Here is a 19784-nt window from a genome sequence, read left to right as displayed (position 1 = left end):
TATCTCTTTTATTTACGTGGGATGATCACGTTTTAAGCGCATATAACTATACCTGGGAATGTATTATTATTATTATCATTTATTTATATGGCGCCACAAATGTTCCGCAGTGCTTAGGTATTCTATATGTTTCCAGTAGGTAGATGGCTCATGGCTGTATCTCTTTTATTTAAATTAAATGATCACGTTTTTAGCGCATATAACTATGCCTGGGACTGTTTTCTATATGTTACCAGTAGGTAGATGGCTGTACCTTTTTTTATTTACGTGGGATGATCACGTTTTAAGTGCATAAATGTATACCTGGGACTGTGGGCCTGATTCAGACCCGGACGCTATTTGCTATTTCTCGCAAGCGGCCCGATGTTGTGCGTACGCGCAGACATCGTTGTGCGCGTGCGCCAACTACACAATGCGATCGCAACCGTCTCGCTCGTCCAGCAAAGGCAGCCCGGGGTGTTGATTGACAGGAGAGGCCGTTTGTGGGTGGTAACAGGGGCAGTGCAATAAGAACGGGGGAGTGGAGGTGAGAACACAGGCGTGCCTGAGTGTTTCAACGCCATTTTCAAGGCGTGCATAATTAACAGGCAGCGTCATTGTGCACGTCACTCGCCTTTTTTTACACTGATTCCCTCGCAATGCTTGCGGTAGGAAAAAGCTACTACAAGCACTGCGTTCACATCCGATGGTGCTCGATGTACCAATGTTTTTTTTAATACACTTCCTGGAGATGACGTGTTGCTGGTGGGCGGCTCTGCCTGTGCGATTGGGCGTACACTCACTGAAAGTGGCCGCCCGCTAAGACATGGTGGGCGTGCTTATGCCTTGGCGAGCGTTCGCTTCCTGTGGCGTCACTTTGACAAATTTGCATACGCATCCAGCGAGCGAACGCAAATAGCGTCCGGGTCTGAATCAGGCCCTGTGTTCTATGTGTTTTCAGTAGAAAGATGGCTGTATCTTTTTTATTTACGTGGGATGATCACGTTTTAAGCGCATATAACTAGACCTGGGACTGTTTTCTGTGTGTTTTAAGTAGAAAGATGGCTATATCTTTTTTATTTACGTGGGATGATCACGTTTTAAGCGCATAAATGTATACCTGGGACTGTGGGTCTGATTCAGAGCCGCTCGCTAGATGCGTACGCTCGCTCCCAGCGTTTGCAAATTCGGCACACACCCAGCAAGGCAGACGATTGCACGGCAAGGCATAAGCACGCCCACTATGTCTTGGCGTGGCGATCACTGTGTGTATGCAGACGCCCACTAGCATGTCTTTAGACACCTACTAGTGCACGTCATCTTCAGGAAGTGTATGCAAGCATCGGTACTTGGGGGACCATCGAAAGCGAACGCAGTGCTTAAGGTTGACCATACACTACCACAAGCACTGCAGGCTGAAAATCAACCAAGTGACGTGTACAATGACGCTACTTTGCTAATTATGCACACCCATAAAACGCCATTTAGACGCCCAGACATCCCTGCGTTCGCACATCCACTCCCCCGTTCACAAGCACCTTCCCGTTACCACCCACAAAAGGCACATTCTGTCACTCAAAGTAGCGTCCAGTCTGTGTCCTACGAGCGCACAATTCCCGACCGCAGTGAGTGACTCGCGCATGCGTATTTGGCTGCATGCGCAAATGTGCGATTATCGGCCATAGTGTGTGTTCGCAGCTTAGCGTTCGGGTCTGAATCAGGCCCTGTGTTCTGTGTGTTTTCAGTAGAAAGATGGCTGTATCTTTTTTTATTCACGTGGGATGATCATGTTTTTAGCTCATATAACTATGCCTCTGAATGTGTTCTATATGTTGCCAGTAGGTAGATGGCTGTATCTTTTTTATTTACGTGGGATGATCATGTTTTTAGCGCATATAACTATGCCTCTGAATGTGTTCTATATGTTGCCAGTAGGTAGATGGCTGTATCTTTTTTATTTACGTGGGATGATAACGTTTTTAGCGCTTATAACTATACCTGGGAATATGTTCTATATGTTTCCAGTAGGCAGATTGCTATATCTTTTAGATTTACGTGGGATGATGATGTTATAAGCGCAGATATGTAAACTTAGCACTTTTTTCTATGTTTTCCCCAGGAGGATATTGTCATTTTCTCTTTTATTTACACAGGATGATAGCGTTTTAAGTGCAGATATTTACAAATCCATATGTTTCTACAAAATATACAATAATGCATATCTCCAGTGTCAAATAATCGATATCCAAGGTTTACTTTATTTCTAATTTAAGCTCTAAACCTACAGTGCCACCTTCTCCCTCTCAGATCACTTTCAAATCCCTTCTTGCCCCTTCCTCACTCTCTGCCCTTGACTTTGCCATACACTTTACATCTAAAATTGACTTCATGAAGTTCATTTATTTTAACGTGAGGTTTAGAGATGTAAAAAACCTCATGTACCTTACGTATAATTTTGAATTACTGCATTTATGTACACTCCAGATACCATACCTCACAACTTTTTTAAAAAGTGAACAGGAACATTTGCGTGTGCCTGAAAATAGGGTTCATGACCTATCAATAAGGGATGTGGCCTCGCTGGAAAAGCCACGCTCCTATTTTCATTATGCTGGGGTCTTGCCCTGCACTCCTGGAGCTGCTGGACTGTCCCCCAGCCTCATCCAGATTCGGCAAATTATAGATGGATGACGCACACATGCGTGCTTCATCCAGTCACCGCTGCTAGCTATGCAGAGCAGCGGTGTGAGGTGTCCTTACCAGGTGTTTCACACTGCGGCCTGCGGGTGGTACAGTGCCTGTAAAACGGGACTGTCCCGCTGAAATTGAGACAGTTGGAGGTATGCGACACTCGTGCTATTTAGTTTAATAAAACGGTTGCAGTGTTGAAAAAAAAAAAAGGTACTTACATGTCCCCTTGTCTCTGGGGGTCTCTCCCCGATCTTTACATTGGGGAGTGGGCTGTTGGAAATCTCAGGGGCTGCTGGGAGGTGCAACGGCTGATCGGTGGCGCAAGGTCTGCTGGGAGATGTGTATCTCCCAACTGTTGCATCTCGGGGGAGGAATTCACTACACAGGGGGTGTCACACACACCTTGGGTCACTCGCACACTCTCATGCACATATATACATACACTCACAGACACTCAAGGTGCGTACAAGCTAGACAATATTTTACATGATTTGCTCGATTTCGAAGCATCGGAATGACCAATCATGTAAAATATGTCCAAATCGTAAGTGGCCACGATGCGCGTCCCCGCGGGTCATACATCGCATCTTCAGATCTCAGAAAAAAAGAAGGAGGAGAGAAGCAGGTGCACACTACAAGCGCTAAGAATTCTAATTATCAATAAGTCTATAATAAACTGCAACAATTAACATGGTTTTAAAAGTAAGGTGTACATGTTTGGCCAAAGATGTTTGCCCACCTACCACGTACTGCAGGCAAGATCTGCCAATCTCGTACACGATCCGGCTGCATATCGTTCAGTGTTTATGCCTGAGCGATATGTTTTTCGTATCCGCATACGATGCTTGCGGGCATGGATCAGAGAGATCTGTGCGGCAAGCATCAAGACACAGATTCATCCGTACTTCTGTGTCTAAAAAAAAAATGAAAACCTATGTAAAAAATAAAAATAAATGGTGTGCCCACCCTCCCCCAAAAGAGCAACCAGCACCGGACTTTCTGACCCAGTGCTGGTTGTGCAAAGTACAGGGGACAAACGACGTAGGTATCCCCTGTATTTAAGCACAACCAGCACCATGCTCTGATCTGGTACTGGTTCTGGAAATACAGGAGGAAAAATGCGTAGGGTTCCCCTGTATTTACCAGAACCAGCACCAACCAAACTTTTTATAGCGAGGGGCTGATGCCACAGCCAGGGGAGCCCTTTCACCGGGTCCCCTGGCCGAAGCATTAACCCTGACCACTAGTCAGCCCAGGCCAGGGATCCCTGGGGAGCTGGGGACCCCCCCAATAAAGGGGCCCCCTCTCTAGAGCACCCCAGGCCTAGTCTCATAGCCCGGGGCTATCCCCAGCATCAATTGCCAGTGGGTACCAGGTTGATAGAATGTGTAGTGCAAATGAAAGAGTTAAAAGTAAGAGTTATGGTAGACTTACCTTAGGTAACTTTTTCTTCGAGGTTCATAGGGTCCACAGGGATACAATGGGGTGTATGTGGTTAGAGTGATCCAGGCAACAAACAGTTAAAGCTTTAGCTCCCAGGATGCATCTGTCCTCCTCCATATATACCCCCACCCCTGGCTACAGGTACTCACTTTTGTAACCAAGCCAAAGGCAGGAGAAGACAAGAGGAGAAGGAAGAACAATGTACATCAGAAACACTCTCATACAGAAGAGGGATCCAATGAACATGAGGAAAAAGATTATCCAATAAAGCCAGGTGAGTCAGGGTGGGTGCCCTGTGCGCCCTATGAACCGCAAAGAAAAAGAATTACCTAAGGTAAGTCTACCATAACTCTTATTTTCTACTTCAGGTTCATAGGGCCCACAGGGATACCACGGGGATGTCCCAAAGCAGTTTCCCCTAAGGGTGGGGATGCTCCTGAGCAGAAAGGAGAATACGCCACCCAAAGGAGGCATCCTAAGATGCAAAAGTATCAAAAGCATAAAACTTTAAAAAGGTGTGGACAGAAGACCACGTGGCTGCCTTGCACAATTGATCAGCAGAGGTGCCATGTCTAAAAGCCCACAATGGTCCCACAGACAGAGTAGAATGTCACTGTGTTAGGAACAGGGAGATTTGCCTGTGTGTAAGCCTGAGAGATTGTCATACAAAGCCATCTAGTCTGTTTTTTGGCTGGCCAGCTCAGCTTGTGAAAGCCATACAACACGTAGAGAGAATCTGATTTCCTGATGGCATTGGTGCGCTCCACATAGATCCGGAGAGCATGAACCACATCCAGGGAAGCTTCACCTGCAGAAAGATCTGAAGATTGGAAGGCTGAAGCCAAAATATCTTTATTCACATGAAAACAGGATACTACCTTAGGCAGAAAACACGACCGGGTACGACGAACAGCTCTATCTGGGTGAAAAATCAAAAAAGGAGAGTAACAGGAGAGCACTGCCAAATCAGAGACCCTGCAGGCAGAGGAGATAGTGTGGAGAAAAATTGTCTTCGTCAAACACTTGAGTTCTACTGAGTCCAGTGGTTCAAAAAGAACCAAAGGCAAATCCCACGGTGCTACCGGAGGATTAAAGGAGGTTGAACATGGAGAACACCTTGAGAAAATGTCCTGACATCAGACAGAGGGGCAATCCTACTCTGGAACCAGACTGCCAGCGCAGAATCCTGAACTCTCAAAGTGGCCAGGCAGAGACCCAAGTATAACCCAGCCTGGAGAAAAGCAAGTACCCGGGAAACCCTAAAAACAGTATGGTCAAAACCCTTGGTTAAACACCATTGAAAATAAGAATACCTAGCTCTGTGATAGATGTGGGCAGATGGAAGGCTTTCGTGCCCTAAGCATTGTCTGAATCACACAGCGAGAAAAACCTTTGGCTCTTAAGATGGAAGACTCAAGAGCCACTCCGTCAAAGACAGACAAGGATGGTCCAGATGCAGGCAGGGACTCTGCGCTAACAGATCCGGCCATAGAGGAAGAAGAAACTTGAGAACCCTTGGTAGGAGGGATATTGGTGGAAAGAGGTATGCCAGCTCAAAGTCCTATTTTACTGCCAGAGCGCCCATGAAAGTGGCTGAGGAGTCTCTGGTCCTGGACCCGTACCTGGGGACCTTGTGGTTGTGACGAGAGGCCATCAGGTCTATATCCGGAAGTCCCCATTTGTCCACCAGGAGCTTAAAGACATTCCTGTGAAGAGCCCAGTCTCTGGCGTGTATGACGACTTAGGAAGTCTGCTTCCCAGTTGAGGACTCCGGAAATAAATACTATGTTCTGCCCAGACCAGAATGTTTGCCACTCCCCTTATGGCTGCCCGTCTTCACGTGCCTCGTTGATGATTTATGTAGGCTACTGTGGTCGCGTTGACGTACTGGATCTGGAGCGATCTGCCTTGGAGAAGGTCCTGTGCCAGGATGAGCGCTTCGCACACTGGGCCCGAATCAGACCCTTTCGCTAGATGCGTTCGCACGCAGCCATCAGCTGCCAAAGTATGTAAATCCCTCGATCGCATGGCAAGACATTAGCACTTCCACTATGTCTTGTCGTTCAATTGTGGTGTGTATTTAGACGCCCACCAACCTGTCTTAAGACGCCCAATTTCCCTTCGTAACACATGTCATCTCCAGGAAGTGTGTGCAACAGTCGGTAACATCGAGTACCATCAGAGCCATACGCAACGCTTGTGGTTGACCATACCCTACTGCAAGCACTGCGAGAGCTGCAGTGTTTTAAATAGCCATGTGACTTGTATTATGACGCTGTCTTATTTATGCACGCCATAGAAACAGCGTTTGTACGCTTGGAAATGCCTGCGTTCGCACCGCCACACCCCTGTTTCCATTGACCTCCTCCTGTCATCACCCACAAACGGCACATTCTGTCACTCAATCTTGCGGCCATCTGTGTGCTCGCTATGTTCTCTTCCCGATCGCAGCGACTGGTTCTCGCACACGCACTGCGTCTTTTACACATGCGAAAATCGGCCAGCAGCGTGCGAGCGCAGCTTAGCGAACGGGTCTGAATCGGGACCACTGCCCTAAGCTCCAAGATGTTTATGGACAGGTGACTCTCCTGGGTTGTCCATCTTCCATATTCCACCATGTCGAAAGTGGATACCATTGACCCCAGGACCTGCATCGCTGCATGAATGGAGACCCTTTGCAAGAGAAGTTTGCCCACCTGCAATTGTAAGGCCAAAATCTTGTCCACTGGCAGAATTACTCTTTGTGCCCGTGAATCCAGGAGTGTCCCCCAGATATACCATCTGCTGTATTGGAAAAAGGGATGACTTCTTCCAATTGATGATCCAGCCGTGCATCTGTAGACAAGCCAGGTGGGCCATCATAACTGCCATTATTTTGGTAAAGACCCGAGGGGCCGTTGACAGACCAAAGGGCAGTGCTTGAAATTGGTAATGCTTCTGCAGAACCACAAATTGTAGAAATCGTTGATGGGATGGTAAATTAGGCACATGTAGATACGCATCCTGAATGTCCAGGGAAACCATACCGGCTCTTAGAGGAAGCTATAGATGGCAGACCTGCAGATTTTGAGGCTGCCAGAGTCGCCACTATCTTACCCAATTTTGCATCAAAAGTCCTGCGTTTATTGCAGCCTCTCCCAAATAAGTGGCAGCATCTTCTTTTATATATATATATATCAGCTGTTCTCTGGTAGCATCTGGCAAAGAGCCTTCCAGTGCCTTAATCCATTAATTCATGGCTCTGGATACCCAGGCTATGTCATGACCAGGGTTTCTCGGCATAGCGGTCTGCGGGTATTATCTGTGAGGATGCTATGGCGGGGGGCGTCTGGCGGTGGTGCTGGTGCCTGGCGGGGAGCATTGGTTGTGCGTGATCCTGTGCGGGCATGTTGTCACTCTGGGTTTGTCTGGTCTGGCGGTGTTTCCGTCCGCTCCAGCATGGGCGCCGCCATCTTGCCTCTAGCCATATGAGCTATTCCCCATTCCTGGTGGGTCACATGCTCTCTCTGGCCTGTCACAGCAGAGCACTGGGTATTTAAGCCTGTAAGTGGGGCCTATATCTGTGGAGCTGTATAATAAATATATTCTGTGTAGCCAGCAAGTGGGGCCAGTAACTGTGGAGCTGTATAAAAAATATATTCTGTGTAGCCTGCAAGTGGGGACAGTATCTGAGGGCTGTATAATAAATATATTCTGTTTAGCCTGCAAGTGGGGACAGTATCTGAGGGCTGTATAATAAATATATTCTGTTTAGCCTGCAAGTGGGGACAGTATCTGAGGGCTGTATAATAAATATATTCTGTGTAGTCAGCAAGTGGGGACAGTATCTGAGGGCTGTATAATAAATATATTCTGTTTAGCCTGCAAGTGGAGCCAGTGTCTGAGGCCTGTATAATAAATATATTCTGTGTAGCCAGCAAGTGGGGCCTGTATCTGAGGTCTGTATAATAAATGTATTCTGTGTAGCCAGCAAGTGGGGACAGTATCTGAGGGCTGTATAATAAATATATTCTGTGTAGCCTGCAAGTGGGGCCTGTATCTGAGGTCTGTATAATAAATGTATTCTGTGTAGCCAGCAAGTGGGGACAGTATCTGAGGTCTGTATAATAAATATATTCTGTGTAGCCAGCAAGTGGGGCATGTATCTGAGGGCTGAATAATAAATATATTCTGTGTACCCAGCAAGTGGGGCCTGTATTTGGGCCTCTAAGAAGAAGAGGCAAATTAATATATAAATTGTTTTTTTCAAGTTTAAATTATTATAAGGCCAGGATTTAAAAAAAACATTTTATTATTGTGAAGGCCCTCACCCAGCTGGAAAAATTTTCTGGGGAGAACTCTGCATTGTAATAGGAAAGTTTCTGTATTCATTAGGCAACTGCTGCTGGGAGCCCTCATTTCCTATTACGCACTGCTGTATCTAGATGTTGGCAATTACTGGTGTGTTTTGCAATATGTATTATAGTTTGCTATTTTATATAAGCCTGATAGGTTTCATTTGTAATAAAGCAGTGTTATGTTTTCCTTTATGTATTGCAGTGTTTTATAAAACTGTTATACCCTGTTCACATTAAACAAGACTGTAGTGCCCTCAGTTCACATCATGCCACACTGTAGTGCCCTGAATTTACATTAAACCACAAGATAGTGCCCATTTTACATTATGCCACACTGTAGTGCCTCCGTTCATATTGTACCACATTGTAGCTCCCCAGTTTACATTATGCCACTCTGTAGTGAATCCAATTCTTATTAGAGCACATTGTAGTTCCCCAGTTCACATTATGCCACTCTGTAGTGAATCCAGTTCATATACCACATTGTAGTGCCCTAGTTCACATTATACCACACTGTAGTGCATCCAATTCAAAGTATACCACTCCGTAGTGCATCCAGTTCAGATTATAACACTGTAGTGCCCCTAGTTCACATTATACCACACTGTAGTGTCCCCATTTCACCTCATATTTAATGTGCCAATTGTGTATTTAATTTTTTTATATGAACCAAAGCACAATACACAATAACTGCACAATTCAGCAGAGCTTTGGGGTGACACACAGGGAACAAACATTGAAACATGCTTCCTGATGCCCTCTCACCTAAGGGTGCTAAAGAAACAAGACTCATAGGTGTCCCAGCGGCTCTAAATCCCGAATGTAGGTCCACCACATATTTTTTAAAATAAGTAATTTAATTTTGAATAAACACATAAGTATACAGTGGTCTGTCCCATAATAGTGAGACATTTGACTGACACGGAACCTTCTATTAATCTTCTGTGAACTAGGTGGGGTGTAACATACCCCAGCAAGATTTAAACTCCTACAACTTTTTAAAAATACTGTGCGCAAGTTGCGGTTTCATGTAGCTATAGTTGCGATGTTGCCAGTCTGCATAGTGATGGTGGTATAGTGTGGCAAGCGATAGCGTAGAGAGTACATATGTATAAAGTGCATGTGGGTATCTCATACCCCACCTGATGTCAGCCAAGAGTGATCTCAGTAAGACTGAGCTAAGTTTTTATAATTATTTATAATTGTTCATAAGATTAATTTTTACTAACGAATGTGATTCAAACATGTTCCAAAGATCTTTTTCAAAAAAAGTTGTTACTAGAAGACTTATAAGTTTAGTTTGCAAAAAAAAAAGTTTTATTTTTGTCTTTAAAAGACTAAAGAGTTTGTTCCCTAAATTACATTGCTCCGGGCTGTCCTGATCATTAGGTTATTATTTTCTTCAGCTTTCGCTGCCCCAATGCCATCCATCCGTGTCTTCAGTACAGTGATCTCCTGCTGTAGCCCCTCTATGTCCTGGTCTTTTTTCTTTAGCTTCTCCACCAATTTGTTAAACTGTTTTTGCAGCTTATTGTGACCTTTTTTTGCTGCCTTAGCGATGGTTAGTTCATCCTCCATAACCTGCATCTTCTCGCTGTTATCTGATATTAATGCTGCCAGCCTTCCCCTCTCTGCTTTCTCCTCCTGTAGTTGTTCTCTCAGCTCCTCTGCTTGTCTCCTGGATGTTTCCTCTGCCTCGCTCATGAGGGTGACCTGCTGGATGTATTCCCTCCTGCTTTGCAGCATCTGGCTCAGGTCACTTATCTCTCTCTGAATGATCTACAAGTCATAAAAAAGTTGTGATTATAACCAAAAAGTGATGCTTATTTCTATAGAATATGGTTCTTTTACCTCTATTTTTAAGCACAGTTACCTCCATCCGTTCTTTAGAAGTTATTAATACTGTAAATACTGCAACATTACTTGTGTCCAAATGACTCCTCATACAATTACCTGCATCTGCATGGCACTAAGGGGTGCTGGGGCTCTTGGGTGGGCTGGGCCTCTCTCTTCTGAAAAAGTGTCGCAGTCTCTGGAAGATGGCACGGATAGAGGTCCAGAGCCGCCTCCTGCCATCCCTGGTGCTGGGAGTTTGGGCACAGGGAGCGGATGATGGATCAGTCTGCAATACAGGCAGAGAGAAGTGGAGGGAGAAAGGACAGATAAGTTATTATGGCCATACAACGAGAGCCGTGGGAGAAGTGGCGGTATAGCCTGTCGCTGTACACCGGGCCACTTCCACCTCCTGTATATCTATATCCTCACACTGACCAGGTCACTACACTACCCCTAGAGCAGGTGTGTTACATGTAGCTATGGTGATATCGGTGTAACATCTTCCGATAGTGGCCACTAGCTCATGTGCATTATTGGGAATATTGGTAAATAGGTCTCCTGGAGATAAATAGACTGGCTGCCTATACTGTGTGCAGGTGATGGGCTCATTATCATTATCACTAACCTGATGTTCATCCTGATCCATTGTCACAGTTTGATCCTTCTCTAGTTGTTGTTCCAGGATGGCGTTCCTCATGGTCACACTAAGAGATAATATGCAGTTTTATTTATTTATTTTTAAAGTTTACCTCCCAGTCAGCGCACAGGAACGCCCATCACTTTCCCGCCCCATTTCTGATACCGTCTATCCCTTTAGTAGAAGCACCTTTGTGCACACACTCTGTGTAATACATGCGCTGTAGGGCTAGTCACAATGTTTTGTGCATGAGCATAATCGCTGAGCTACGGGAACATCAGCACTACATTATCCTCTGACCCTCTTTACACCTAGATAAATGACTTACTACCAGAGTATATACAGTGTTACATTATTACACCTAGATAAATGACTTACTACCAGAGTATATACAGTGTTACATAGTTACACCTAGATAAATGACTTACTACCAGAGTATATACAGTGTTACATAATTACACCTAGATAAATGACTTACTACCAGAGTATATACAGTGTTACATAGCTACACCTAGACAAATGACTTACTACCAGAGTATATACAGTGTTACATAATTACACCTAGATAAATGACTTACTACCAGAGTATATACAGTGTTACATAAATACACCTAGATAAATGACTTACTACCAGAGTATATACAGTGTTACATAGCTACACCTAGATAAATGACTTACTACCAGAGTATATACAGTGTTACATAATTACACCTAGATAAATGACTTACTACCAGAGTATATACAGTATTACATAGTTACACCTAGACAAATGACTTACTACCAGAGTATATACAGTGTTACATAATTACACCTAGACAAATGACTTACTACCAGAGTATATACAGTGTTACATAATTACACCTAGACAAATGACTTACTACCAGAGTATATACAGTGTTACATAAATACACCTAGACAAATGACTTACTACCAGAGTATACACAGTGTTACATAGTTACACCTAGATAAATGACTTACTACCAGAGTATACACAGTGTTACATAGTTACACCTAGATAAATGACTTACTACCAGAGTATACACAGTGTTACATAGTTACACCTAGATAAATGACTTACTACCAGAGTATATACAGTGTTACATAGTTACACCTAGATAAATGACTTACTACCAGAGTATATACAGTTTTACATAGTTACACCTAGATAAATGACTTACTACCAGAGTATATACAGTGTTACATAGTTACACCTACATAAATGACTTACTATCAGAGTATATACAGTGTTACATAGTTACACCTACATAAATGACTTACTATCAGAGTATATACAGTGTTACATAGTTACACCTAGATAAATGACTTACTACCAGAGTATATACAGTGTTACATAGTTACACCTAGATAAATGACTTACTACCAGAGTATATACAGTGTTACATAGTTACACCTAGATAAATGACTTACTATCAGAGTATATACAGTGTTACATAGTTACACCTAGATAAATGACTTACTACCAGAGTATATACAGTGTTACATAGTTACACCTAGATAAATGACTTACTACCAGAGTATATACAGTGTTACATAATTACACCTAGATAAATGACTTACTACCAGAGTATATACAGCGTTACATAATTACACCTAGATAAATGACTTACTATCAGAGTATATACAGCGTTACATAGCTACACCTAGATAAATGACTTACTACCAGAGTATATACAGCGTTACATAGCTACACCTAGATAAATGACTTACTACCAGAGTATATACAGCATTACATAGTTACACCTAGATAAATGACTTACTACCAGAGTATATACAGCGTTACATAATTACATCTAGATAAATGACTTACTACCAGAGTATATACAGTGTTACATAGTTACACCTAGACAAATGACTTACTACCAGAGTATATACAGTGTTACATTATTACACTTAGACAAATGACTTACTACCAGAGTATATGCAGTGTTACATAATTACACCTAGATCAGTGGTTCCCATACTGTGCCGTGGCATCCTGGGGTCCCTCAGTACACATGTAGGGGTATCTCGGAGCGGTGGTCCAGTACCAAATAAAATAATTTTAGTCAGTATGATAGGTAAAATCAGTGCTAATGGCAGCCAATCAAAGTGTGGTCAAAAAGAAGCACAGCCCTGTCATCCACCACATAACTGATCCTAAGGGTGACATAGAAGCACAATTTACTTTATTTAATGTGTTCTGAATTTCTCAATAAGAAACTTTTGGCCCAGGGGTCCCGTGGATAAAATGCTGATAATCTAGGGTGCCGTGGTACGAAAAAGTTTGGGAACCACTGACCTAGACAAATGATTACTACCAGAGTATATACAGTGTTGCATAATTTAGTTACACGTATATAAATGACTTACTACCAGAGTATATACAGTGTTACATGACAGAATATAAATACCCTCTGAGTTGGTCACTGAGCACGGATATAATGCTATACAGCTGCTCTGCCTCCGTGCTGTGCTGCTGCCGCAGCTGGGCCAGTTCTTTTTGCAGCTCCTCATTGTCAGTCTACAAGAAAAGAGAGATGGAAATTCTCAGTATGAACTTCCCAATGGCCCCTAATCTCCAACATAAGTCAGCACCATCCAGCCTTATGGAGGTGTCACACCTGTGGGATTGCAACATGAAACACAGGAGTGACAGGAGATAATGATGTTCTCTTATCTAATGAGTGACAGTAACCCAGCTGTGTTATAGTGCCCCAGGTGCTAGGAGAGGGTAATACAGCCAGTGCACATTGCTGCCCATCACACAACTCTATTAACTCAACTAACACATTCTCTTTATTCTAAATAATATAAGAAATATTGTGTATATATATATATATATATATATATAAAATCACATAATCTGTAAATGCTAGCGATTGGTTTTCCTACTTATGTCAGTGTCTCACTTTAATAATTTATGAACTAAGGATTATGATCCAGCTACCTGAGCAGTTACTAGCTGTATACACCTAATGCAGGACAGTGGAGGACAGAAATCCACTTCACCGTCATGTGACTTAAGGGTCACCAGCTCATATATAACACCTACCATTTGCCACCACTGGGAACCAGCAATAATAATTATAAGTAATACATAACCCCTTAGCTTAGTCATATTTGGGCACAGACACCTCCCAACATTTACACTTACTAAATTGGAACAAAACACACACTCTATGCCCAGAAATGCCCACATTCAGCTGAGCTCCGCCCCTTCTGAGATCCATGAAAAATCCTAAATATGCAAGCAACAAAGTATAACAATAACAGCGCACTTACCTGTCTCCTGATGCATGGCTGGTCCATGGCTGCACCCTAACTACTCTCTCTACTCCCTACTCCCCTACTACTATATACACTAATAAACTAATATACTAAACTAAAGATAATAAAAAATATAATAAAAAGAAAACTGAATAAAACTAACACTAAACAAACTACTATATATGTGCTAAAATACTAATATACTAAACTAAAGATAATAAAAAATATAATAAATAGAAAACTGAATAAAACTAACACTAAATAAACTATATATACTAAAAAACTTATATACTAACTAAATATAATACTAAAACTATACTAAAAAAATAAATGCCTAAAACTAACACTAAGAAAAGAATAATAAAATAAAACCAAACTTAACTATCACTAACAATACTAGAAATAAACCACCAGCACCAGACAACGCAACAGAATAACCTCTAGTGTTCTGCCCTGGGTTACCACTTACCACTTATTGGGCGGAATTCAATTGATTATTCCCCCCTTCGCACCCGACGGAGCTATTCTATTGTTGCTCCTGTCGGGTGCGATCAGCTGCTAGCGCTCAATTTCAGCTCGCAGCCCCAGAGGGGTGCGGGCTGAAATTGGCAAAAAGTGTCCTGTTTGGGCGCCCAAACGGCACTTTTCGCGATCGCACCCAGCACTTTGGTCGGGGTTAGCCATTTTACGCGGCTAAATCCGACCACTTTGGGTGCGATTAGCGTGAAACGCTGGGACAATTGAATAGCGGCCCGCGCTCTCCTGTCCCTTTAGACGGGAGATGCTGGCCGCAAAATCAATTGAATTCCGCCCATTGTGTAACAATGGGCCATTGTGATGTCATCACACAAACATTAGCAGCAGCCATACAGGCAAATATTTGTTGTGACAAATATATGTATCTGACTGTGATTAGAGGTGAGCAGGGGCAGGATAGCATACCGCCTATCTGCCCTAAGTTACAAAGCCCAAAAGGGGCAATATTTCAACCAAATTGGTCAGTTTTGCAGATTAGGGAGGGCTTATTCTCTTCTAATGTCACATGTCTGAATGTTGTGCAGTGGATCAGGCATTGCCAAGCACCATAGTAATGTTATGGTAGGGGCCTGACGATGCTGCTCTAGCCTCTTAGGGGACACACTGTGCCTCAGAGGGCCAAATCGGGTGGCTCTTCTGATCATGTGCAGCACTGTACTGGCAGGGGCACATCTAGGCTTTCTGTGGAAAGACTCAGCCCACCTTGGCACAGAAAAATAAATATCTATAAGAGAGGTGCACTATAAAGACAGTGATAGCTGCCATACAGAGCAGAGACAGAGTAACAACAGGGCAGCTGAGGCAGTTGCTAAGGGACCCCAACACATGGGAGACCAACACACATAGCTACATTACCAGTGTGTGTGACATACTGTATGTAAACTGGGGATTCTGTGTGGGATAATGGAATCTGGGGGCACTACATTGTGTATAACACATTTGTGGTATTGGGAGTATTTACACATAATAACATCGCCAGTATATCTTACTGACAATTTTATCAGTAGGGGCCCACAAATATTAATCTGGCCCTGCAATTACCAGCAGTGCATCACTGCTGTGACTACAAGAACAGATAATCCCACATTTGGGCAGTAACATACACCACTCCTATGTGCCATGCACCTAATATAACATAGGGGTCTAGTTACTAAGCAGTGTTAGGAGACAGAGTGAAAAGTGATAAGGTGCCAGCCAATCAGCTCCCAACTGTTATCTCACAGGCTGTGTTTGAAAAATGTTAGGCTGAAGGCTTGTCGTTGGACTTGGGAGCAGGACGTCTGGTACTCCAAGCCTGTTTCTTTGGCTTTGCAGTTCTCTTGACTCCTGTCTGTCTTGGAAAGGACTGTACCTTGCACTTACCCTGGGTTCTATACCGCCGAAAGGACGAAGAGCCAGACCCTGATGGGACCGTTGCCGATGGCAGACACGCAGACTTTGCTGCCGCCAGAGTGGCCACAGTTTTGTCCAGATCAGGTCCAAATAGGACTTGTCCATCAAAAGGCAAGCATTCCAAACCCCACTTTGAATCTGCATCCGCCATCCAAGACCGCAACCATAAGGTGCGGCGAGCTGCCACTGTTGCCGAGGAGATCCTGGAAGCAGGGAGACCGATATCTAAGGCCGCCTCATTAATATAAATGGCTGAATCTCTTACGTTTCCCACTAACTCCACCTGTTCAGGTGACGAGTCAGTGTCCAGAGACGCCCCCCAACTATCAGCTCAACGCTCCATGTCTCTAGCCACCCAGCACACAGCCATAGCCGGTCAGGACGCCCCCCCCAGCAAAGGAATAAATGAACTTCAGGCATATTTCCACCTTATGATCCATGGCATCCTTTAAGGACGACATGGATGGCATGGGCAGTGTAGCACTCTTCACAAGGCGTGTGATATGAGAATCCACTTGTGGAGGAGTTTCCCATTTTGAGAAATAATTGTCTGCAAAAGGGTATGCAACGGCCTTTTAGGTTGGTACCGCTTACCCGGGTTTTTCCACGCCTCCTCTAAATGGTCCACTAGCTGACCCGATAGGGGAAATACAGTGGCATCACCTTTAATATCCTTAAAGGCATATTTTGATTTAGTCACGGGAGGATCGTCCTCATCAATAACTAGGGCCGTACGAACTGCACGTACAAGACCCGGTATGTATACCTTAGACTTAGACTCCGCCTCTCTTGCATGGAAAGTCTCTTGGTCAGAAAGGTCTAACATTTCACCGTCATCAGTGGTCACATCATCTTGATCATATTGTGTGGTCTGAGACGGCAAAGGTCGCTTATGCGGCCGCAATGAAGACTCTCCCTGTAAAATGTCCGACAGGTGTTGCACCGTATTGGACTGAGAGCTGACCCACGCGGGCTCAGGTGTGACCTGAGGGGGGGGAGAGCGGGAGACTCTGGGGTACCACCAATTGCTTGGGGAACCCCTGCATGGGAGATGACACCATTGAGTGCTGTGAGAACCCCATCTGCGGTAACGCCAACCCGGGTAGTGTCTTAGCAAAACAAGCCCATGGTGGCTCCTGCACAGGTGCCATGACAGAAATAGGGCATGACATTAAAAAGCACGCCTTACATAGCCCCTCAGAATTTCCATCACCCTCCACCAATTGTACCTGACATATGGTACACTTTGGCCGCAGAGGAAAATCGCGCTTGCTATCAGACATAGTGAACGGAGCTGTATGTGGCCCACCTCACCAAACAATCTGTAAAGTGAGGTAATACCGCCCTGCAATACCACACCGCAAGGGCTTTGAGCAGAGAAGACAGGGACAGTTAAAATGGCTGAGAGTAAAAAAGTGAAAGTACAAACAGCAGCTAGCATTAAGTCACATACAATGCAGAACAACCCTGCACTATTAGCGCTGTGATCAACTACTCAGGACACAGAGCCTGGTAGGAAACAGCGCTGCATACACAGCCACCAGAGGTGAGGTATGCAGGGGGGACCCGGACCGCTTGCCACCGCTCACCGCATCCAGCAACGTTTGCCATGTAATTAAAATGGCCGCCGAGGAGCAGAAGGAGGCCGGCCCGGGGGAGGAGCAGCTGCATTGGGTCAGACCTCTGTGGAGAGGCCGTGTGCAGCGGGGAAGGCGCCAGCTGCTATGCAGGGAAGGCGCGCTCCCCTGGCCTGCATTTAACCCCCAGTACGCCGGAGCGTTTTCTCATTGCCGCTGCCTGCTGTAAGTGGAAGCGCAGGATCAGTACCTGGCTCCACGCTGCGACCAGTCCCCAGGGAGCCCCCTGTCTGGGGACTCAGAACTGTGTGTACCAGCGGGGACCCACCGTGGGACCCCGCCGCTTACCTGCGTTCCCATAAATCCAGCCACAGTCCATGGTAACCGGGGTCACCGCTAGCTGTGACCCGTTACCAACCAGCATCTCTGTATCGGTGCTGGCAGGGTGGAGGAGTGACAACATGGACGTCAGCACTGACTGTCCATGCTGTACTCTTAGTGTGCAGCCACAGCTGCCCAAGGAAACCTTCAGGGGCCTTGACAGACCCCCCTCTGTTAGAGGTGCATCCGACTCCGTGCCGGGCACCAACTAAAAAACTAAGATGCCTGAGGCTCGGTATAGGAGATGGACCCCAGTGCGTCCTGGGAGGATGAAAAACTTTAACTCTGTGGTGTCCGATGCCTGACGTCATCACCTGTACCCCAAGGTATCCTGTGGATACCCTATAGACCCTGCAGTAGAAAATAAGCATATTAAAAATCATTTAGGCGGTCTGACTTATGTATAATTTGATATAATATGAGTTTTTTAGTTTGTTACATTTGAAATGAAGGTAAAAAAAACTGCCATCTAGTGTCTTGGAGGTGAACTGCATGCAATCATCCTGGTCATCCCTTTTTGTGATCATCTGTTTAGTTCAACCCGTAAATATGTATGTCCTTATTGATTTATACTTCACTGTGTTATTGACATGTAAAAGACTCCCAGCAGTAAAAGAAAACTTCATATACCTCCTAAGTGCCCTGATTTAGGCTGGACAGTCCTGATTCAAGGGCACAAGACCGCCTTGCCACGTAAATACTTTTGTCCTGATTTTGGGACATTTGGGATACATGACCCATTAAGCAAAGCCCCATGTCCCTTGGGGGCATATTTAGCGCTTCTGAAGCTATACGACGCCTTCCGCCCACCCGACATGCCTAAAAATAGCCCTTAAAAAAGTAACGTGAACCTATCTCAGGTACGCACTGAAGGTGCAGTTTTTAGGGGACGGGCTTTAGGGCAGCCCATAGCCTGGACACACACCCTCCTACATGGCCCCTGCCACCAGGTACAAAATGCTCTGCTCCTGGACTTCCCATTTAATTTATAACAGCAGTCACCTGTGTTGAACAGGTTGGGTATGGGATGCCGGTGCTCGGGATCCCGATGGTCAAAATCCCAACAGGGTTAGGATAGTGACACCTGTCAGTAGGTATCCGAACCCTCTCCCTCTCCGAGCTCTAAACCTAAGCTCCCCCCTAGTGCCTAAACCTAATCTCCCCCTCCCAGAACCCCAAACCTAACCGTCCCCCCTTAGTGCCTAACCCTCCCCCTAGTCCCACCCCCTAACCCCGCTACTTACCAGGATTTTGACAGGTGTCGGAATTCCGGCACTGGTATTCTATGCGCCTGCCAGGATATTGACCATATCCCGTGTTGAACTAATGCATAGTTGCCTTCTTTTTGGCTGCCTCTTCTTTTTTTCAACAGTGCTTAAATTAATTTCCCCAACACCAATACCAGGGTCACTGGTCTGTATTCCCAGCTTCTTCTCCTTGTCCCCTTTTTGTGAGTCAACGAAACTCTAAAGCCAACAATCCAAAGGAGATGATCTAATAGACAAACTAGAAATGCTTGCCTTGTGCAAGTAATCAGCCAGTGACGACAGTGTAATATAATGCTGCATGCACCTGGCACTCAGCTAAATTCTAAATATACACAAAAATAAATAGCATGTAGGTGACGGGGTTATTTGTTAAACTATAATAATAGTGGTTTTAATATTAATTGCCGACACAGTAATTCACAAATGTTACAAATAAATC

At 44.7% G+C, this 19784-nt stretch overlaps 1 protein-coding gene across 1 annotated transcript; it reads right to left on the bottom strand.

Moving 5' to 3' along the window:
- Window positions 1-9744: 9744 nt before the first annotated feature.
- Window positions 9745-19551, bottom strand: LOC148508024 (uncharacterized). Its single transcript, XM_088445286.1, has 5 exons — window positions 19322-19551; window positions 13335-13444; window positions 10912-10990; window positions 10404-10572; window positions 9745-10229 (listed from the first exon to the last, which is right to left on the bottom strand). The coding sequence occupies exons 3-5, from the start codon at window positions 10920-10922 to the stop codon at window positions 9804-9806; spliced, it is 606 nt and encodes a 201-aa protein (XP_088301412.1). The 5' UTR covers window positions 10923-10990; window positions 13335-13444; window positions 19322-19551; the 3' UTR covers window positions 9745-9803.
- Between the last annotated feature and the right edge of the window lie 233 nt (window positions 19552-19784).

The sequence above is a fragment of the Taudactylus pleione genome, unplaced genomic scaffold (assembly GCF_031769625.1).
Source record: "Taudactylus pleione unplaced genomic scaffold, aTauple2 ptg000377l, whole genome shotgun sequence".
Taxonomy (NCBI): Eukaryota; Metazoa; Chordata; class Amphibia; order Anura; family Myobatrachidae; genus Taudactylus; species Taudactylus pleione.
This window is presented reverse-complemented; position numbering and strand designations above follow the sequence as displayed.